The following is a 24239-nucleotide window of genomic DNA, read 5'->3' as shown; positions in this document are numbered from 1 at the left end:
TTTGGCTTTATTATTAAATAATATTATTTAACTAGATTCTAAAACTGACATTTGTTGAAGTTCAATTATTAAAGAGGCCGTTTTTTTTTATTTTCAAACTTCTTTAGTGCAATGCTGCTGTTTAAGCATGGAAAAAAAAGTCTGCAAAGCTACAAAGCACAAAGTCCACTTCAAAGAGGGTTATTCACCTCGAAGGTGGCCTTGAGTTTTCTTCCATGAAAGTGCATGTCACAATATTCCTCATTTAAATAATTTGCGCCCCAAGGCATACACTGCAAAAATAAAATAAAAAAGGGGCAAGGCCTGATTCAGTTGCATTAGCAGTATTGAAACTTGTGGTTATTGTAAGGGGCATGATATTTCCAAAACACGCTCAAATCGGTTGACCAATCACAACACACGTGTCCAGCCGACCAATTAGAGCCCACTACGCTTTTCGGAAGGAAGGGCTTCATCTGGGTTTCTGACAGACTGGGAAGGGAGATGCTGCAATAATGTAAAATGAGAAAAATAAGGCGTTTTTTGAACATTCCAGCATGAAAACCTTTACTAGTAGACCCCAAAAACAAAATCAAGACTTTGAAAAGGGGCATAATATGGACTCCCAAATATATCCGCTTCTGCTACAAAAGCTAAAAAGAAAAATCAAAGCTAAGACCAGCCATTCATTATGCACAGTGCACTTCAGCAACAGACCAATCCTGGAGCAGAAAGCCACCGCTGTTCATGATATGGGAAAAAGGTATTTTCGAAATTGCCTTGAAGGAAGCCCTTGTATTTTGGTATATACTACAAAAAGAAGAAAGGGCGTCAGATCTAGAAAGCATCTTTTATAGACACTCCTGTTCTCCAGTGTCATTTTATAAATGCTGCGGGTCAGACTCAGCCGGCTTTATTGTCGACCTCAAAAAGAGCGCTGAGAGGGTCTACCTGTGGCAGGGTCCACATCACGCTCGATCAAGTGCTGATCCTGGTGAACCCATTCCCCGTTGCACTTGAAGTAGATCTGAGTGGCAGGGGTCGAGCGGCAGGTGAGGGTCACGGGCTTGTTCTTCACGATATAAACATCATCAGGCTCCACCAGGAAGTGTGGCAGCAGGTCGGAGAAGGCCGCAGGAAGTGGATGTGTTACAGTGACCGCGTGCTCTCCACCTGTGAAAGCAAGCCAGAGAAAACTTTAGAGACAGGTTGTGCTTGTTCAGATGCCTAAAACCTTTTAGTAGTGCAAAGAGATAATGAGTGTATCTGATTTAATTTCACACTCCGAACCCCGTGAGCGGACAGATTGCTTTTGACACGCACCTGAGCGCAATGCTAATCCTGTGCATCCGTATTTAGTAGAATACAGATACGCTGCCAACCACAGCTGACAAAACGTCTCCGCTATAGCAGGTCTGAGAAATAATGCTAATGACGTGATCTTAAAAGGGCTTGCTTTTTCTTGAGTGGCATGGGTTTGTATTTCAAGACAAAGTAGTTTTGAATGGACTGCTCATGTGGGCGGGCTGTGATGTCATGATACGGTGAAGAATTAACTCATGAATATTAATAGTTGCACTGACTGGATAGGTTTGATAAATATTGTAAGCAACTTGACAATCACAGAGAAAAACTGATCTGAAATTCTTATTTCAATCATTTAACATAATGGGAATAAATGCAACAAAAAACAACATTGTCGATTTCAAATTTACTGTAATTAAATACACATAAATGCAAGCACAATATTGTCTATTTGCACAGTGATTTGTGAGTTCATTTTCAAATCATAACAGGAATTTGAAACTGAACCTATTATTTCCCATTCAAACTCTGACCAAATTAAAAAAAATGTATTACTATATTTTAATACTAAATACTAACTACATTTTTTCATAAATGAGATTTCTTTTCAAAGAATGAACATTGCTTATGTTTGCTTCAATTTGACTCAAGCAAAAACACACTGCAGAAAATAGTATCAAGAAAATTGATCATGTAAAACATTTAACCATAAATGATTTACACCTGGAGTCCCCAAATACTTGTGTATTTGACATATGATTAAATAGTTACAATCAATTCTCACAAGATTAAAAAGTGTTAAAAATCTCTATTAACTATACATTTAAATGTATAATAGATTTAAATAAGAGTTAAATATAATCAATTACAAGAGAAAGTTTTTTTTTTTTTTAGGTAAAAAAAACTGAACATGGTGTTATTCTATTATACTACAAATAAATAAGTTAACAGCAAAATATAATGAGCAAATAAAATAAACACAAAAAACAGGATTTAAAATGAAATCTTAAAAATGTGATAACAGTAACATTGCTCCTTGCTTCAGTTTGACAGAAAAAAAACACGCTGTAGAAAATTAATATTTTCAGCATGTACAAATTCATTAATTTCAATGCTTCAAAATTCTATATTTTTTTTTAATGGAGGACATATGATGAAATACTTTACAATCAATCATTACAAGATAAAAAAAAAAAGTCATTATCTACCGTTGTTTTGAGAAAATAAAAAAGGTATTGCAGTCTATTTATAACAGATTTAAATGATCAGATTTAGAACAATTTTCAGTCGTTAGGGGCTTAAAAAAAAGAGGTTCAAGAGCCCCTTAATGTCTTATTTTCTCTTGAAAGAGACATGCTATTCCCACACAGAAAAACAATGTGATAGTGTGTAAGAGAGCAAGCCCCCTTGTTAAGAGGCTGAGTAAAAAGCTTCTGAGTAGTATGGCCTTGTCAGGGTTTGCCTACAGCGATGCTGAATCCCGTCTCTACTCTCTCTGCTGTTAATCACAGCCTTTTAAGATCAGAGCTGATGGACTGCAGGCCATAAATCCCTCTTGCTGAATGACCACGGCACTTCAAAACATGCTCGGCGGGCCCTGTATCCAGAGCTTTAACTCAACTCTTTATTACGCCCCGACTGAATGCAGTGACGTGAGTGCCAGCCATTCACTGACTGACGGCCCCCATTGCAAATTGGACGCATTAAATGTGATACGAACTGGCTCTTTATTCCGACGGCCCTCGGTAGCGCGACGAGATCAGGTGAGGAGCGCGTCCTGCTGTTTACGGATCAAAGATCTGCCTGACTTTGTGGGTGGAAATGTTTCTCCCCAGTGTGGATTTATGGAAGCAGCGCAGAGGCGGTCGGATTCATAAATGTGTGGAGATATTCAATGAGAAATCATCATTAATCAGAGCTTGGCCCTGCGACGTGCGGGAGAATGATTCTTTTACGCGGCGTGGAAACGGAGCGCTACCCTATCAGTAATTTTGTTGATTCATTTGTTAGCTGCAATGTTTTTCTGGTCTTTGTAATTAAGAATGAATTGCTAATTTATCCTTTTCCGCCCACAATCCAGAGCAATCAAGCCGCCTCGGCTCGCTGTTTATTCCCTCTTCGTACTGGTGGTCCCACACCATTGTGCATCATACACAAACATACACACTACATGTCTGATAGCCTTCAGGACTGAACTCAATTTTTAAAGTGATCACTTTTAATAATTAGTTATTCCCTCGGCATCTTTCTCTTTACAGTGTTTTGGTTTTTAGGTCCCATGGAAATGCTTGTTTAGTGCAAATAAATTGCTTGCATATAGATTAGATTCACAAAAAAACTAAAGAAAAGAAAACTAACAACCTTGGAATGCTTGCCCAGGAACATATCAGCAGTAAAACACCATCATTTTTGGAAAAGGGCTAGATCAGGTGCGAATGATATTTAATTATATTAGACTGCAAGTTGTGTTTTTTAACCTACCGACACAAGCAGAGGTTGCGTCCGGCTGAGGTGATAACCATAGCAATGACAGATTGCTTGAACGCTTGCGGTGAGGATTAGTATGGAACGGTGCATCAATGTTGCACAATGTTACAGATTTACATTTCACAGGCAGGTTTTGTTTAAGCCTTTCGGAGAGCTAATGTTTGACTAACTGTAGGATGCCAAAACTGTGTTGAGTGAGACGGCATTGTTTTGAGGGCATGCCCCTGAACCCCCCTAGCAAACTCAATTTTGGGAGCTTTGTATAAACCCTGCACACACACACAAACAATTATTATTATTTTAAATCACCTACAGCATCTTTAGCATCTTTTGTTTATCTTCGGAAAACAAATTAAGATATTTTTATTTCTGTCCCTCCATTGACAGCTAGGCAACTACCACTTTGACGCTTCAAAACGTTCGTTAAGAGATCGTAATACTAACCCATATGAATTCTGAGGAGACTCAATCGCTTTATGAACAGATTGAATTTAGGTTTTTATTCACATTTAAACATTGATCAGCGAACATAAACAGAAGCTCAACTGAACCTGCTAGATTGGTAAGAACAAATCTCTTGTGGAAGTTCAAAGTGCTGCGTAACACGAGAATGAACTTCATTGGTTCTTGTCGAAGGTCAAACGTGCTGCGTAACACGAGAATGAACCTCATTGGTTCTTGTCGAAGGTCAAACGTGCTGCGTAACACGAGATTGAACCTCATTGGTTACTGTCGAAGGTCAAACGTGCTGCGTAACACGAGAATTAACCTCATTGGTTACTGTCGAAGCTCAAACGTGCTGCGTAACACGAGAATGAACCTCATTGGTTACTGTCGAAGGTCAAACGTGCTGCGTAACACGAGATTGAACCTCATTGGTTACTGTAGAAGCTCAAACGTGCTGCGTAACACGAGAATGAACCTCATTGGTTACTGTAGAAGGTCAAACGTGCTGCGTAACATGAGATTGAACCTCATTGGTTACTGTAGAAGGTCAAACGTGCTGCGTAACACGAGAATGAACCTCATTGGTTCTTGTCGAAGGTCAAACGTGCTGCGTAACACGAGATTGAACCTCATTGGTTACTGTCGAAGGTCAAACGTGCTGCGTAACACGAGATTGAACCTCATTGGTTACTGTAGAAGCTCAAACGTGCTGCGTAACACGAGAATGAACCTCATTGGTTACTGTAGAAGGTCAAACGTGCTGCGTAACATGAGATTGAACCTCATTGGTTACTGTAGAAGGTCAAACGTGCTGCGTAACACGAGAATGAACCTGATTGGTTACTGTCGAAGGTCAAACGTGCTGCGTAACACGAGAATTAACCTCATTGGTTACTGTCGAAGCTCAAACGTGCTGCGTAACACGAGAATGAACCTCATTGGTTACTGTCGAAGGTCAAACGTGCTGCGTAACACGAGATTGAACCTCATTGGTTACTGTAGAAGCTCAAACGTGCTGCGTAACACGAGAATGAACCTCATTGGTTACTGTAGAAGGTCAAACGTGCTGCGTAACATGAGATTGAACCTCATTGGTTACTGTAGAAGGTCAAACGTGCTGCGTAACACGAGAATGAACCTCATTGGTTACTGTAGAAGGTCAAACGTGCTGCGTAACACGAGAATGAACCTCATTGGTTCTTGTCGAAGGTCAAACGTGCTGCGTAACACGAGATTGAACCTCATTGGTTACTGTCGAAGGTCAAACGTGCTGCGTAACACGAGAATGAACCTTATTGGTTACTGTCGAAGCTCAAACGTGCTGCGTAACACGAGAATGAACCTCATTGGTTACTGTCGAAGGTCAAACGTGCTGCGTAACACGAGAATGAACCTCATTGGTTACTGTCGAAGGTCAAACGTGCTGCGTAACACGAGAATGAAACTCATTGGTTACTGTCGAACCTCAAACGTGCTGCGTAACACGAGAATGAAACTCATTGGTTACTGTCGAACCTCAAACGTGCTGCGTAACACGAGAATGAACCTCATTGGTTCTCGCACGTCAAGCGAAAATGCTTGAGCTTCCGTTTACCACAACTGATGTGCGAGTTGATGAATGTTTATATGTGAATAAAAGCCTAAATTCAATCTGTTCATCATATAAAGTGATTGGTTTAGTCCAAAAAATTCTGAGGAGACACATTCAATTCATATGGATTAGTTTTACAATCTCTTCATGAACTTTGTAAAGCGTCAAAGTTTCAGTTGCGTAGCTGTCAACAGAAGGACAGAAAGTTCTCAGATTTCATCAAAAATATCTTCATTTGTGATTCGAAGATGAACGAAAGTCTTAGGGGTTTGGAATGACATGAGGGTGAGTAAATGATGAAATCATTTATTTTTGAGCGAACTATCCCTTTAAGCAACCATAAACCCCGTAGAAAGGTGGTCACAAGGTCACATTCAGATAATTAAGCACATTTTTGTGGACTGTGATATTCACAAAATAATTATCAATAGCTGGAAGACTGCGGTTGATGACATTTTCTATCACAACGGGCCTGGGGCACTAAGAGCAGAATGCACATCTCTACTAGTGAAACACCAAGACTAAAGCTGACCTTTCCAGCACCTTCCTCATCTCTCCTGCAGAAAACCACAACCCAGGTCACGCAAGTAGCATTAGCCCTAGTAATAAACGTCAGCCTCCACACAAAGACATTACCCAGCCTCGCCAGGCCTGGTGCAACACGTCATAATAATGCTGCTCTGCTCATTTCCTTTTGTCATTTTACGTGGTGTGCTGACTTGCTAATTCATCAGGGTGAAATACAGTGAAGAGCAAAGCTACGGCTACTGAACCTCCGCTAATGTATCGTGTACGTGTTAAACTCTTAATAAAAACTAAATGTTGTGTGTCCAATGAAGGACATACATCACTTTCCAGTTTCGCCCCCCTCTGTTACATTACATTTTGTGCTACGACAGACAAGTAATTTATCTTACAGGGACATTCATTTATTAAAAACATGCTCAAATGAATCGGGAATTCAAGCCGTTCTGTTGCGAGCAGAGGATGGTGCAATCAAGGCAATTACGGCAGGTCAAAATGGCTTTCTATCTGCTGATGTAAGACCAGGCGCCCATGGGATGTGGTCCATCTGATGAGCCTTAATTTGGCACTGTGATGATGGCCATTAGCTACTCCTTGGTGACCTTTTCAACAACATGCGAGCTTGGAAAACCAGCAGGCAGACCTGGCCAAATCAAGACTGAGGTGAGATACATGACTATCATAAATTAGGTGTCAAACTGTGCACATCCATTTTTCGTATTAGTCTCAAAGGTTTTAGGCTATATTGGACAAAATAGAGATGTTTTTTTCCCCCAACATTTCAAAGTATTGCTATATTTTATCCTCACAATACTGAAATATGCCCACATCAAGAATCCATCTTTTTCCTCATAATATATTCATTTATTTATTTATATGTCTACACTGCATTAAGTTACATTTTTGGCTGTACTGCCTTTATTATGAGAGGACAGTTCAGAGAGAGAGGAGAATGGCATCGATAAATGACCAAGAGCCGGGACTCAAACTCTATTGAGCCATATGTCAGAATCATATTTTTTTTACTCAAATGTGCCAATGCTCTATACTATTTTGAAGGTATAAATAAAGTAAAGCAGGAAATTCAGCACTATTGCACAATCAGAAATATAAGTAAAAAAATTGTAATTGCAATACAATGATCTCTCAAAACAAGAAACTGGATATCATATCAACAGAGAAAGAAATTTACTCCAAGAGTTACTTTGAATTAAAAATAATTAAATCAATGAAGAAATTGATTTTTTTTATTATTTTTTTTATCTAAAATATATAATGTACTAATAAAAAAAGAAAAATTCTACCATTCCAGAAAAGAAAGCCTCAGGAAACTGGTGGTGAGACAAATCAAATAAAAAGAAAAAAAACAACATAAAAATGACATTTAAGTTGCATTATTTATGGTATAATGCAAACAGTTTCCAACAGTTATATTCCCACATGCTGTATCCACATATGAAAAGCTGTAATTTATTTTATGTGTATTAATGCAACAGGATCTGTTTTATGTGGATGTGTCAAAACGCAAAACTGAATAAATGAACATGGTTGTAATTCTATATAAACAAAAGTAATTAATAGCAGGAGGTAAAACCACCTTCCCCATAAGCTTGAAAATGAGCCTGTACCAATCCCCACACTTGCCATCTTGGCCACTTGAGAACGTGTGCATGTGACAGGAAATAAGTGTGTCCCAGGTCTGAAAAATGCCAAAGCTCAGTGCCCTTAATGCACACTATATCCACACTATTTATAACACTCCGGAGCGGTATTTGAGGCTAAGCGTATCCCATCATTCATCATGTTCAGGGACTCATGCGCCCTGAAATTGCAAGATTTTAGAGGAAAGCTTTCATATAATTTGGTGGTAAACTGTAAAGTGTTGCACATTTTCCTTACACAGAGAAAAGTATGTGCATTCAATAAAATGTAAAATTAGATGCAACACAATTAAATTGTGTTGTTTGTTATACAGGGCCTACTAAACAGACGTTTAAAAGTTTATTTTAAAATGCAAAGTATTGCGTAAAAGCTCTGTAAAAACACCTTTACTTTAGGGCTGGGCGATATATCGCATGACATTGTTACGCATATGCGCAAGCTGAGCCATTTCGCATTAATTATCGCAGGTGATACGTCCGTGACAATTAATGCGATATGGCTCAGCTTGTCAGTGAACTACGGCTCTGTGTAGTAAATGCCGCTCCATCTGAAAGCAGGTGATGGCGATTTACTACTAATCAAGAAACCGGCTTTACTGATGAGATGCGCATTACAATGTCATGCGATATATCGCTCTGCCCTACTTTACTTGCATGTTGGGCCAAATATAGGGAAATAAGTCAAGTGATCAAGTGCAAAGACTGCAAGCGTGGGAATTGGAACAGGCCCAATGTTTTTACTTCTGCTGGGGTCCTGATCCTCCAAGGTCAAGAATCCTCAAGAATTTGCCTGATCAAAAATAAAAAATAAAAATAAAAATCTAAATTCAAGTCACTCCAAAGACTAATAATTGATCACAAAACAATACAGACTTTTGTTTTCTGTCTTTTTTATTTTTAGTATACAGTAGGCCTATTTATACTGCTCCCAATAAGTGACAAAATACCGCCAACATTTTCCAATTTACATGTTGTGATTTTGTCACTTATTGGGAGCAGTATGCTAGCTGGAGCCGTTTACCTCCAGTCTTTGTGCTAAGCTAGGCTAGCGGTGGATGCGTCAGACAGAGTTACGGCACGCACGGAGATGAAAAGGGTATGGACTTATCTAACTGTGGGGGATATGGTGAACAAGCTAAAGTCCCAAAAAGTCAGCGTGTTCCATTAAGTTCACATTTGAAAAAAAAAAAAAAAAAAACTGATGAGAACCGTCACACATCAGAAATGTGTGACAGTTTTTACATTTAATTTATAGAAAAAAAGTCCAGCTCAATTAAAATAAAAAAATAAATAGTCTTTTTCTTTCAAGACAGTAAAATTACAGGTCATGTCAACTGCCCATGTGTGACTTACAAAGTTGTATTTTTAAACAGCTGGCTCAGAGGAGGGCACCTTTACATCTTTAAATGGACAAAACCGCGTGGGAAGATTTCACGTCTGTTAACACGCGTTCCAGCTAATGACAAAGTTAAATCCTTTATTCATGAGAGCATATTCTAGCCATGCAAAGCTTCAAATTAAAGTCATTCTGTTAGGCTGATTGATGAGCTTCCCACGCTTATGTTGTTATAGAGTTTAATATATTCATCACTCTCTTTGCACTTATTTCATATTCATGCACGCGCACACACACACACACACACAAAGCAGAAAAACAACTGCCAGTCCATGCTTAACTGCCTCCTCATGGATCAATGCACAAATGAAGTAAACACTACATAATGGTTAACATTTGAATTTGAAATCTGATATTACACACAAATAATATCTAATGGATACGATCTTGTGCGAAATCTGATAATGCACTTTCTCATCCCTGAACATTATATCAGCAAAGAAACAAATTTATACGAGCGAGATATTTCTGTCACAGCCATAGAAATGTGTCAGCTCAATAAAAAAAAATAAAAAAAAACACCACTAAAATTACATTTTCTCATACAAACGCCGACAGCAGTAGATGCAATTCATAATGTTCTCAGACCATGAATAATGAATCTAACTGAACAAATTCATTTAAATATACTGCATGAAAAGCACAGTTGTTCGTTATGCATCTCTCAAAGTATATTGCCATGCTGAGCATCTGACCAATCAAAACCACACTGCAAAGAACCAATGAGACCAATCAGAACCATTATCAGAGCACATCTGCAGGACCCAGAGAGCGCCCAATAAACGCCATTCCCCTTCTCTGATCTGATGTGTGACATGCTGGCATTTGACTTCACAGGCAAAATCTTCTGATAACTAGGACCAAACATGAAGATTCTATCAGCTAAATTGGAATAAAACCGCGTCGGACTGTAAATATGGTCTGGTTGTATAGCACTGCATGCAATGGTAGAAAAGGTCATGTAAGGTCTCTCTTCATCGGCCACTCTTTCGTCGGCTGCCCTTTCCAAGCCAATTAAAGTCCTTTATCAGTTCTTTGTCCCTCAAGCAACCGTTGAGCAATCATCCGGCATAATTTAAAATCACAATGATGAACGGCAGCTGTAATGCATTTTATGATGTCATCACCTCTTTACAATGTCATCAGAAATTAATTTTATTAAAATTACTATGCAGATTATTAAGTCATTTCATGTGCCAGTAACTTAACAACATAACCATGGCGACGGTGGCGGATACAAAGCGTTGATACGGGCCTACATTTTGAAGGAAATTAATTTTCTCGATTCCATTTATCATAGCAGTGGGGCCACAAAACAGGCATCTACACTTCCAGGTTCTTCAAGCAAGAAGCTTTCAGCAGCACTGTGTTTCTAATGATCTCATTAACATGGCATTATGCAATAAAGTTGATTAATTTAACTAAAGCCATTTTAAAGTGACTCCCACGGTTTAAAGTGAAGCTATATGCAGTACATAGGCTTTAACAAAAACTGTTTCAACTTTATTCAGTATTTTAATTAATTTGTCCAACATAACAGATCGCAACAATCTCCAAACTTGACAAATGTGTCACAAAAAAAGCTAAATGTCTTTATTGCTCAAATATAACAGTGTTTTATTTGCACTAGGTGTAAATAGTTGTTAGATGCGATTTATGCTTAAAATATTGGCAGATACATTTCAAATATTCTCGTAAATTTTTATTTAAAATAAATGCCTCTCCCAGCTGATATGCAATGGGGAAGAGTGTCAGCGCCACTCGCCTTACTCTCCACACCACAAAGTATGTTATCAGCAGGATTTCTTTTGTAATTTTGTCTGGCTCAATCAGACAGTGGTGGGCAGAGTTAGTGTATATATCCTCTGCCAACAAAGGGGACACTCCATTATTTTATAAATTATTTTAGTCAAATTATACTTCTTGACCCACTTATCTAGATCAAGCCCAAATCTTGGAAATAGTAATTCAGTCAATGATTCTGCAATTCATTTATGTACCTCCTTGTAAATGCAGTGCAGTGTTCCATATATATAATTTCACTTGAAAATGTTGCATTCTGGTGAGTGCATTCTATGCTGTTTAGTTTAATGGTCCTAGTGATTGATAACAGATATTGGAACATAGGCAGCACAGTCTAGACAGGAAATGGTGTTGTCCGAGGCCCTGACTGATGCCTGTTTACCACCAGACAACAAATATTTGCTCTACCATGAGTCCAGGTTTAGTGGAAATATTTCCATCCACAGCCTCTCTTCTCCCAAAAAAGAAAACACTGTGTCTCACATCGCAGGCGACATACACCTCGCCTATGTGACACATTCAGACAATATCCTATTTTTGCATCATGCACAAGGTAGTGTTCGTGTCAAATTAAAAAGTTAAATCTCAAGGGGAGCATTCCTGGGGTAAACTGTCACCAGTTTGGAATTGTATAAAGTTCTGATTAGATGCTTCAAATGATAAACCACAGATATATGAGCTTCTAGGCAATGCAAAGTGAATCCTTATAGATTGACTGGACTTCCAGTACCTTAGCCAGGCTCAATAGTAAAGGGCCCAGGGCCAGTATCTGAGCGTTGTAGATCACTTTACAGAATTTGTACTTGGGCCAGTGTTACAGTATCTTACATTTCACTCATATATGCGCTTTTTATGCTTCAGAAACAAACACAAACAATCTCCATCAGAATGGGTAATGACAGTAATATAGGTGTATAATTTTCAGCTATATCCCATGGTTAATATATTATTATTTATGTTTGTGGTAGTGGTGTCAGAAAAAAGGTAATTACATTTTGATGGATTAATTACATTGCAAGCTTTCGAGACGGATTCTGGGATAAGGTGAATACAAAAGAAAAACAATCCACAAATGACCAGCTGGCTGCATGCAGGGCTGACTTAAAATAGCCAAGATATGCAAATTAAGAGAGAACAAACTCAATCTAGTAATGGGTTTGCCTTTTTTTTTTTTTTTTTTTGGGTCTCTCTCTCTTTCCCTTTCTCTGAACCATAATGTATTGTAGAGGAATGGTTTTGATTTACCCATCAAAACTAATTCGCTCATTAAGCTCATTTGAATCTGTTAAAAGGTCCAATCTGCAATTACCAAAACAGCACTGTGGTAATTGGTCTGCTCAACATACAAATGAGCTATTAACTGATACTTGTAAACAATGGAAGAGGTCAGTATAATGTGGTATCACATGTAAATGTAAATCGATTGAAGGCATCTATTGTAGGCTACTATTTTGAATAGAACACCATGAATAGGATGTCATACATAATAAGTAGACCTAAAATAACAAAATTATTTTATTTTTATTTTTTTGCAGCAAAATGTACATTTGCATTCATGGCAGATGCTACTGCATTCATTGCATTCGAGGGGCAGTGTTTCAGCAAATCCAGCATTTCAGCGTAACTACTCACACACTCTTACAGTCAGACTAAAACTATCAGAGATCTCATTAAAAAGTAAACTTCAGCCCTCCTAACATCTTTTGAAAGGATGTGCAAATGTCCTCTTTCCGTACACAGTAAATGTCACTGATGTGTAAATGTGGACAGTCCTGCCTGATATCAAGTTCAGTTTTTAAAAAAAATGACAAAATTGAGTTATAGTGTGTTGTCACATATAGCTCAATAAACACTTTTAAAGATCAAGGAAAAGTAGATTTTGTTTTATTACATGACCCATTTAAAAAAATACCCTCAAAAGTACTATTTAACAGTGATTCATATAGTCTATAAAAAGCCAAAAACTAAATAATTATTTTAAGTGTCCAATGAAAAGGAGTCTTCACACCTTTTAACTGTAACTTTAAGTACACATTCACACCACATTTACTCTGTGAAAAATTCAAAAGTAACATCACACTCTTCATATAAACTATATCTAATACCTCTAAAGAATGATCGGTCAACTTACCCCTAACTTTCTACTGAAAAGAACTGTGAATCTAAAATAACACATGTAAAACAGTCATGCCAGCAGTGATCTCGGCCTTAAATGCATACGACAGTTCATTTGTTCACCAACTGTCGGAATGAGCGCTGCTGTAAACGTGTGAAGCCTTTAATGAGAATTCCTGTGCTGTGAAACAGATGTCTCAGAATTTCAGATTTCATTTGCTTTTTATCGTTCATCTCATTTACAGTCTCTTTCCTCAGCGAAAAAGGCCTGCAAAGAGGTCACAAGGTGTCAAACAAATCCAGTCAAACAAACCTCTATAACCTAAACTAGTTGACACTGCAGTCCTTGTTTCAGAAACACTGAAAGACAGTGATAGTTTAAGTTTAACACAAACTTTCTTTTCGCTTAAAGTTTCTCATACATGCATGATAAAGGAAGAAAAATGCACAAGAAATAGAAGACATATTAAAGAAAAGATTAGTGAGCAACTATAAAAAGACTAGACTATCTCCTCTCCTTACACACGCAGACAAGAACCAATACGTTTTATCTAGTTTCTTGTCCAGATGTGTCTAATCAATATCCAGGGTCTCTCGAATGTTCCTTGAAAGGAATAAGGGCTTATTTTCCATCGATTCAACGCCCCACGTTAACCCTAAAAATGGTCTAACCCCCCCTTTGAATATGTGGTAATGGACGTTCAAACAAGGGCTTGTTGCGAAAATGATCGTGATTGTTAGCTACCATTCTGGTAATTGCCACTTGTACAATGTGCACTTTGCAAGAAAAGTGCATGCTGTGAATGTAAATGATTCCTTTTCTTATGGTTGTCATTAGCAGCCCAACTTTCCTTTAGAATAACTTTAAAAACAAGACAGGGAAACAATACAGGGTCATTCGCCCAACAGAGAAGATCAGGGGCTGCCCTCTAAAGGTACCACAAATGAAAGACCAGCCTTGTGCTACTGAAGGACTTAAAAAAAAAAAAACTGTTGAAAAGTGTGTGATACACAGGGCTAATATAGCATGACATTTCATTTAGATTGGGTCTTTAAGTTCATACGAAATATCCCTTGAATGGAAATGTTTAATATAGGAAGTGTAGCATCTTAAGCTAGTCCATTATCTCACCTACAGACAAAAAACAAAGCAAACAAAAAAGCGCTATATAAATAAAGGTTGATGACAATTTATGAAATAAAGTACAAACAGACCATTTAACAAAGCGCTTCGAATTTATATGTAAAAAGTCACTTGGTGACTGATTTGAAAAGTTAGTAATCAAACGAATAACAAAGTATCACTACACATTACATAGAAAAAGTGGCAGTCTATTATTTAGCATTTACATTCCAAGACTTAATGCACAGATCATTTGACATACAGTATCACATTGTTTTGTTCTGTCCATTGCTATGGTTATCACTGTCAATCGATTGAAACGCACATTTAAATATGGTTGTCAATCCATAAACTTTGCAATGTGTGTGTATGTAAAATATATATTATACAGAACGCAGAAAGCAAGCAAAGATTACTGCCATTATAATTACGTCAGGTCAACGCGAGGTAAACAAAGCTGCACTCTTGCAAAAACTCCCATTATAATCAAGGAAGCTGTCTACGCTGTTCAATGAATCTCTTATTGAGATTGTTTATACTGGCTAACTTAGACATATCTGTTGAGTGCTTGAACACAGTGTTGTTTGTGATTGGCTAGTAAAGCTGGCAGGTATTGATATTGTCACATTAAATTTTGGTCGGACACATATTTATTTTGGCGGCCACCAAAATATTTTCAATGCAGAAAAAAACTACAAAACTGACATTTGGATCAAAACTAGTTCCCAATGAGGGAACTTATTGGATTTTAAAATTTAAAATCCAATAAGTCCGATAAAATCTTATCGGATTTTAAAAGTTTAAAATCTATTTAAATTTTAATTATTAATGTAACAAAACCACACAAATCAGGGTGGTTTAAACTATTTAGACATTTTAACACAAAACAGAAAACTTCATAAAACGAAAATAAAATAATCTAATTTGACCATATTATACATGACACATGCATAATTTTTAAAGAGTTTCAATCCATAGTGTACCTCAAAATGACTACAGCACACACAAATTCTAAAAAAAAGAAGAAAAAAAGAAAGAAAAGGCAATCCTTGAACCTTTTGGAACGGATGTGAAAGGGATGCATGTGGTAAAAAAAAAAAAAAAAAAAAGATAAAAAAGGCCCTGTGGAAAAAGAGGAAAGTCATGAAACAATTTAGATTAACATTTTAATCCCTTATCTAATTACCCAGCTTCCCCAGAGATAAAAAAGGAATTTAGCCAAACTCGCACATCCATTTTTTTCCCGCCCAATGCGTTTCTCAAATTCCAGCAGCAGAATGCGACAGAATGACACATTCATTTGCAGAAATGTTCTAAAATCACAATCATTAATTGCGACTTTTGAATTTGTCCCTTTTGCATGAGCTTAAAAAATGAGCTTGAGTTAATGTGAGAAAACTATCACAATAATTATATATATAAATGTGCTTGAGTTAATGTGAGAAAACGATCACAATAATTAGCTAATTACATCTAGAGAATGTTTTTCATATTATGATTTCTTTGCGACTACACCAAACGAAAACCAGAGGGATCCTCTTACGACTTGTCAACTTGTTCACCTGAAATCCGCATCCTCCTCCACGCGCAGGCCTGGCTGAGCTTTGAGGAGTCTGACTTCAGCAGTTTAATTAGCGTGACAAAGAAGCAAGGCAAGTACACCAGAGATTCCTTTTAAAAAGGCACATAATATAATACTTAACAAGAACAAGACAAAGGAGCACCTGAGCACCTGCTCGGGCCTAATTATAGCAAAGCTATGTTAATGCAAAACAATAGAGTGCCACGGTACTCTTTTTCCTATGCTTGCACAGTGAATTAAAAAGGTAATTGAACTTTTTTATATAAAACACCCAAAATATTAACCAATTCCACGATGTTGAACCTAACAATGCAAATGAAGTTTTCTTTAACACAAGTTAATGAACCTTCAAGTGTTGGAGTCAGTTTGGGCGCTGCAGTGATTTATTGAGGCTGAATTTCCATGATGTTCCAAGCTGGTTTATGCAAGTAAAAGCTATCCGATAGCATCCCAAAGACTCTTTCTCAGCAGTAATAATGTCAAGATAAATCCACTGAAGTTTTTCTTTTTGAAGAAAAGTCTTTATTCCAGTATATGAGAGATGGAAAACTTGGCACTCTAAAACGTCTGTAATGGTTCAATGATCACATCTGGTCATTAGGAAAACCATGAAAGGTGTTTGACTTCAATCTCAAGATTCACAGATTATTTCATGAATACATTTTGCAGCATGCCGCCACAGTATCATCCTGGAATATGGGAAGAGCGCTAAGGAAAGAGTGTTTGAACCCTAGGGTGCACTTGATGGTGTCAAATGACCTCACATTATTGGCCGTTACAGGGCCATACAGTGCAATGATTGGAGCTAATGACTCCCACGAGATGGCTTCCCATATCATTACAGGCAAAATGCAATGCTTGGTTGGCAATACTGTGCGTTTAAAGGGATAGTTAAATCCTGTCATTATTTACTTCTTGTTCCAAACCTGTGTGACTTTCTTCTGTGGAACACAAAGGAAGATATTTTAAAGATATTTTAGATTTCGTTTTGGAAGCCAATGACTTTGTGTATGGGCAAAACAACACAGGCATTTTTCAAAATTGTTCCACGGATCAAAGAAAGTCATGTACGTTTGGAAGATAATTATTTGGGTGAACTATTCCATTAAGACATGCACACATACAGCCACTAAAACAGACTACCGAACACAACTTTGTGTGTTTAAATACAGAAAAAAAAAAAACTGTCATTTTAATTTCGCAGTAAAATTGACAGAATTTAAAAAAGCTGAGATACGAGTTTCATATCAAAAGCTGTGCCTATTCTCGGTGTCCACTATGTTCTCCGATGTATTTTTCACTGCGTGAGAAAAAGGACGTGTATAGTGTGACAACAGTGTCAATTGCGTGAGTCTGAAAGTGTGAGAGTTGGCAGCCCTGCATATGACATTTCTTGTTTTTGTAGTTATGTTAAACTTCCCCACACTCTACTAGTTTGGCTTTATTGGTAGTTTGCACTCCAAACCGCCATCATTTCTTCTACTGGATTGCATTGCAGTATGTGGCTACAGCTCCCCACTGGTCAAACTGTGTCATTGCAGGCCCTTAACAGAAATATGTAGACACATTTTTATTGTCAATGTCGATAACATCAACCAAGCGTTTCAGCCCTATTTACAGTTTGAACATTCTTGTTTCATTTATTTTCATCTGCTGTGATGAATTATTCATTGTTGCTTTCAGTGTGAGTATAAAGATCACACAATGATATTAAATCTCACATTAAATTACTTTAACATTAAACTAAGCACATAATCAGTACCTGAGAGTATCATTATCATATTTGTATGTTGTTGTTCCAGCCGCAAAGTTGCAGAAATAGAAACAGTTTATGAACTAGAATTGTCACGTACAAAACCTCTGATTAACATAGAAAAGATACTTTTTATTGTGTGTCACATCACATCTGGTTAGGACACGGTGTTAGACTGTGCATGTGAAAGCACCCATTGATTGAGACTATTCCCCTTTACAGGTAAATGATAAGAAAATATTGCTATCAGTATGCCTGCAATTAAGGCACCAACTGCTCTGCTTGAGAAACTCACATTTCTAAGTGTTAATTGACAGACTTCTGTTATAAATGACACATTTTTAATTGGCAGCACATCTAATGTGACTAACTTCAGAGATGCATTTGAAATGAATGTATAATTGTAATTTAGCTGAGGGCAGTTAGCTGATTTAGTTTCCAGAAGAATCAATATTCAATCTCATCTGTCCTAGACTGTCAAATATTCCTATTAGAGCCGTAATGTGACATTAAAGCTCGCACCCCTAAACATTTTAATCTGGAGACTGAGTCCTGGTGAAAGACAGAAAGAGAGAGACTGGATACTCACATGAAAGTGAAATGCAAAACGGGACTTCATGTGATAAGAGTAAAGCCAGTCAAGAAATGAAAGACAAAGCAGGAAATCTGATCCGAGTTTTCCTCGGAGTCAAACAGAAAGGATCAGACTTGCACGCGTGTTTAGGATATCAGCCCTCAGCAGCTGAGGAAACTCAAGCTCCCTTCAAATGCCGTTCTGATCAATTCTATTCATTTCCCCTGCAAACTTCCAGACGGATTGCTCTGATTTCACAAGCGACAGACATATCGTGTCCTCTGACTCCGACCACGCATGAATACAAATGATGTAGAAAGCACATCTTTTATGAGCGGAGACCACCTCTGGAGCATCCCGTCCAAAGCCAGAGATCAAAGATAAACCGGAGTGTGTCGTACCCAGTGAAGCTGCTTTGTTACGATGTGAATAATCACATAAAGGAAATCCATGCACATAAAAATCTCTGCTGTATGTGAACATCACATCTCTGATGGATGGGCTCTGGGTTTAATATGATTGTATTATCTAAGTATTTTCTTTGCCATTTATTACGCACTTATAAATTTCGTTCTCCGTTTGCCAGCACGTGTGACCTCTGGCAGTACGGCGTGATTTATTTTTCACAATTATTAATTTGAAGTTATTGAAGGACAAGAGTTCCTTGTGGATAATGAATTGCTAGCCCCAGAGTCGATAAATTCTGGAGATTATTGCTGACATTTCATGTAACTTCGAAAAGTTACTTCACAAGTCGCCCTTTTCAAATGCTGTAACCAATAAAGTGGTTCAGCAGCCTTTCTCTCAACGGTAACCATGTCAAACATAATGTCTACTTTTATTCATAAGGACGCCATTTAAAGGGAACATTAATTATTAGACTTCTTAAGAGACATACTGGGAAGAAACAATCTATACCTGCTCCAAACGTGGACAGATTTGACCTCAGAACAAAAGATTTTAACAGCAAATGTGGTTGTTATTGTGAATGGCAAGATAATGGCTAAATATATACAGTATGTGTGTGTGAGCTTGAACGAGTGTAGGTTTAACTAGCTATACTTTGGGAACAAAACTGTCCCAGAAATGATCTAAATCTGTCAAAACTTCCCAATGGGGACATCCTCTAAAATGTAAAAATGATTCATAAGTAGGTATGGGAATAACAAGGCATTTACAGTAACAAACCTGTTTAGAGAGATTCTGATTTTTAATGATTCATTAATGACTTTTAGTACGTTTGAGGAAACCACGTGTTCTTTAACAAAATGTTTATCAACTTTATTTAACAATGTTTAACACATAGTTACATTAATATTGTGACATTTAGAATTGGACAGGTTTCTGGTAAATTGGTTCAGTCTGACTGATTCAATAATTGAGTGAATTGGTTAAATTCAGTGCATCAATTCACTGGCAAAGGCCTCAAAGATACAAAGTATCTTTGCAACTGCATGTCAAATAATTCTACTAACCCAAACACTAACACCTAACCCTAACCTGAGTCTAATACAGTCTACTAATACTCTAATGGCTGTTAGTTTACATGTACAGTAGTTGAAAAGTTACTTGTAGTTAGTAGACTGTCTTAAGTTGACCATCGAAACAAAGACTAAAGAAAAAAAACTATTCATAAATGAAGCAAATCATTTTTGTAACTTATAAAATATATATTTTCTGTTTTCTCTGTAAACCCTAGAGATGGTTGTGTGTGAAAATCCCAGTAGATCAGCAGTTTCTGATATACTCAGACCAGCCCGTCTGGCACCAACAACCATGCCACATTCAAAGTCACTTAAATCACCTTTCTTCCCCATTCTGATGCTCGGTTTAAAAGAAAAAGTTAAATCACATGTGTTGTAATAAGCAGTGTGTGTGTATGAGAGAGAGAGAGAGAGAGAGAGAGAGAGAGAGAGAGAGAGAGAGAGAGAGAGAGAGAGAGAGAGAGAGAGAGAGAGAGATCTCATTTGCTTTCTGGGGCTGATGATCCTTTGACAGGCATCAGGATGGGGTGGGACAGTGTAGGCCGTTAATGACGCCTTACCACAAATTGGAGAGAGAGGACAAGCTCTGGCCGATAACAAGGGAACAGGTCTCTGAATGTCTCTGGAATTTTCTTTATCTCCCAATAATACCTCTCTCACTCTCTCGGTCTGTCTCATGCCTTCTTCCTCTCTCTCCATCCCTCTCTCACACATTCACTCCCTTTGGGACAAGCTTATCTCTCCGCTCAGCACAGAAAGAGACGTTTCTTAGTGCTGAAACACAATTTATTTTAATTTTTTTCCACTGCACAGCAGTCATGTCAATGATGGGTAATTTATGGCAACTGTGCAGGCTAACTCACGCAATAAGATGATTTCTCACCAAAAATAAAATATTATTAATAACAGCTTCACCCTTTGGGAACATGGGCAGCAAAGTGCCGCTGAAACGAGTGATGGTTACGATTTGGATTGTGGAATTAAGCCCATGCCTGAAGTGCAGAAAGTCTCAAGTCACAATCATGTTTACTATGGTGTTTGGGGTCGGAGTTGCTCTCTGTAAAAGGGTTCGCTCTAAATGTTTCGGATAAGGAATCAATATCACTTTGTCTGTAATATTAATGAGCCAATAACAGTGAATGAATGCACATTTATTAGTCGATCCTAGAGGCAGATAGTATGAGCAAAATCGAATACCAATGTATGAGTCATTTTGAAAACACGGTGAAGGTATATCTCACAATATAACTATTTAATTCCATAGCCATAGAGTAATCCATAATTTTGACAATCCAGAGAACAACGAACAAAAAGGTACTTATTTATACACATACTGTGTATATGCATGTCTGTATACTGTCCATTAGTGAAATGTTTTATGAAATATATAATATTTTAATAAGATAAATTTCTCCAATTATAAATATACAAACAGCAAATCACTAAATAAGTCCCATGCTTTGGCAAGTGGGGGTGACAAACCGTTCAAAAAATGTTTCATCAACTTAATAAATTCTTCTCCAACTTTTTCACCCTATGTTTTCCACATTTCATGAGAGTGTTGTGAAGTCTACGATGCCAGTGTGACTAAGACCGGACCTCCTGTGGTTGTGCAGGCGAACACCCAGTGTCACCGCCTGCAGAACAGACTTCTTCCTGCCATCCCGGACAGTAGGGGGCCTCGCACGTACCACTTACACACTGTCCTCATTTCTTCCACATCCGAATTTTGCACTACATCCCAGATGACTGCTGCTTAGTACAATTTGTTCCCTCGCATAATACCGTGCTTAAAATAACACATGGAAGACTACCCTCAATATGTAGCAGAACATAACACAGACTGCCGGTTTGCTCACAAGACAGCACAGACACAGACTGGGAATTCAGATTCTTGCTGGCTTGTGACCAATTCAGCCATTGCAAAAAGTAATCATACAAGAAGAGAAAAGCCAAAAGAAAATATTGACTTTTGCTCTGTGTCCATTAATGAAGAACACAAAGTCTGAAACTTTAAGTCTAGATTTAAAAGCAAATTTGCACATTCTACATTGGTAAAAAAAACTATTATAATAATAATAATAATAATAATAATAATAATCAACTATACCAACAACAACAAAACAATTCTATTAATTAATATTTTAATTAGTTAATTACTTTAATTATTTGATTAATTATTTTGGTGTTGTTGTTGGTATAGTAGTTGTTTATTATTATTATTATTATTATTATTATTGTTGTTTTTTATTATTGTTTATTATTATTATTGTTTATTATTATTATTATTATTATTATGTAATTACTATGTAACTTTTTTTCCAAAACTAACAAAATTTTAATGAGTCAATACATAATCAACCATGTCACAGACATGATACAGACAATCATGTCTGTGTTACCCTGATTCACTATGATAAGCCTGTTATAAAGGTTTATATTTTAGACCAGGCCGGATTGTTTTCGTGGAAAAATTCTGTACATGCGTCACTCAGCCGTGCATGTCTCGTCAAATAGAGAAAAGTTACTCCAGCTACTTTGACGCGTGTATGGTATAGGAGGGGCATAGTTTAGTTGTCACAATGAGCAAAAAAGATTTACATGGAAAACACTAAATCTCAACAAATCTCATTTTAAACAAACGCCGAGAGGACAGTCTGCTGGCAAAAAGAGAATGCGACAGAGCTTGTAATAAACCGAGAATCAACAGTGGCTTGGCGTTTCGGAGATGGTGAGAACTGAGGGATTTGAAATGTTAAGTAAGTAAGTAAGTAAGTAAGTAAGGAAGGAAGGAAGGAAGGAAGGAAGGAAGGAAGGAAGGAAGGAAGGAAGGAAGGAAGGAAGGAAGGAAGGAAGGAAGGAAGGAAGGAAGGAAGGAAGGAAGGAAGGAAGGAAGGAAGGAAGGAAGGAAGGAAGGAAGGAAGGAAGGAAGGAAGGAAGGAAGGAAGGAAGGAAGGAAGGAAGGAAGGAAGGAAGGAAGGAAGGAAGGAAGGAAGGAAGGAAGGAAGGAAGGAAGGAAGGAAGGAAGGAAGGAAGGAAGGAAGGAAGGAAGGAAGGAAGGAAGGAAGGAAGGAAGGAAGGAAGGAAGGAAGGAAGGAAGGAAGGAAGGAAGGAAGGAAGGAAGGAAGGAAGGAAGCTTTCTTTAACCGCTAGAGGGCCGAAGGATAGTATACTGTACCTTTAACTATATAATTCTCAATAACATTGTATATTTTTCAATCAAAATTTTCTGAAAGCTCTAACAAAAAACACTCTACAGTCTCGTGGACTTCACATGTATGCAGCAGCAATTGCAAGCCTGCAAGTACACATAAAATGTTGCATGTAAACAGTGACTTCTAACCATTTATTACTCTACAGCAATAACTGATGGTCTGTGTTGGGCAACATAAAAACTATAGAAAAACAGCAATTCATTTTTACAAGGTAAAAGAGTGGTCCAAACAGGCTAGGCAAACAAAAGAATTATAGTACACTGCCGAAGAACTGGTCAACAAAGGGTCTTAACAGCAACATAACACTAGGCTACCCCATTTAAATATTTGAAAAGCACTCTAAAACAAGAGAGAAGAACCTCTGATTGTGGGTTGCCAGGGTTTGAGGCCTATGAGAGCACAAAAACGCAACTACCGCCTTGGCATAATCCCTAAACAGATTTGGTGGAGGGGAGCAGAGGACATGGGAGGAATACAAATAGTTTGTGTTGGCACACTGAACTAAGCTCGCTTACTGACTGAGGGAAAGCTTATTTTTAAAGTGCATCTGTCAAAAGTAAATGCTCAGCCTCTCTCATCGTTCAACGCGTGTCTGTCATTTGTTAGCCTCTGAGCTAATGGCAGCCCGGTAAAAGCAAAAGCAGCGGTCGTTTTCCTTTCAAACATAGATGGGTAGATCCATCACAGAGAGAGTGAAGGTCTGAGGAGCTCTCAGAAAGAATGGCTGGTGCCGGTGCTGAAATGTGCCACGGTGACAAATCTGGGTCCTTGAGGAGCCCGTGAACATATGAAGCTCCTAATGCTAGCATTGACAGCTATTTACAGTGCGCTAGTGTGACAGCGACTCCCTGGGAGTTTACCACAGATCTCAGAGCACGTTTAATGCCAAAATTAAGATTTTCTTTGCAATAGACCCCCTTTCTTTAAAACAAATTCAGAAATATATTTGCATAAATAAACATGCATTAATAAAATGAGTGTTTTGTTTTTAAAGGTAAAATATTTATTAAAACATAAATATCATTATCCAAGTAGCTTTACAGGGGAAAAATGATGCAACATGATTTGAACAAAGAATTGTCCTTCAATTGTACATTGCAAAAAGGTTTAAAGTGAAACAAAGAGATGCAAATCAATTGTTTAGGGGAATTAAATCACAAAAAGTTAAACATCCCCTTACATGAATTTATAGTGCATAC

At 37.7% G+C, this 24239-nt stretch overlaps 1 protein-coding gene across 4 annotated transcripts in view; it reads right to left on the bottom strand.

Moving 5' to 3' along the window:
• unc5a (unc-5 netrin receptor A) overlaps positions 1-24239 on the bottom strand; it is a 180471-nt gene that overhangs the window by 86233 nt on the left and 69999 nt on the right. For all 4 annotated transcript variants that reach the window (XM_084431226.1, XM_084431225.1, XM_084431227.1 and 1 more), the window contains exon 2: positions 931-1152. In XM_084431226.1, the coding sequence (XP_084287352.1) occupies positions 931-1152 (222 nt within the window). The remainder of the gene's footprint in view (positions 1-930; positions 1153-24239) is intronic.

Source organism: Rutilus rutilus (genome assembly GCF_951802725.1).
Source record: "Rutilus rutilus genome assembly, chromosome: 14".
Taxonomy (NCBI): Eukaryota; Metazoa; Chordata; class Actinopteri; order Cypriniformes; family Leuciscidae; genus Rutilus; species Rutilus rutilus.
The sequence above is the reverse complement of the archived record's forward strand: the minus strand, read 5'-3'. Positions and strand labels throughout refer to the sequence as shown.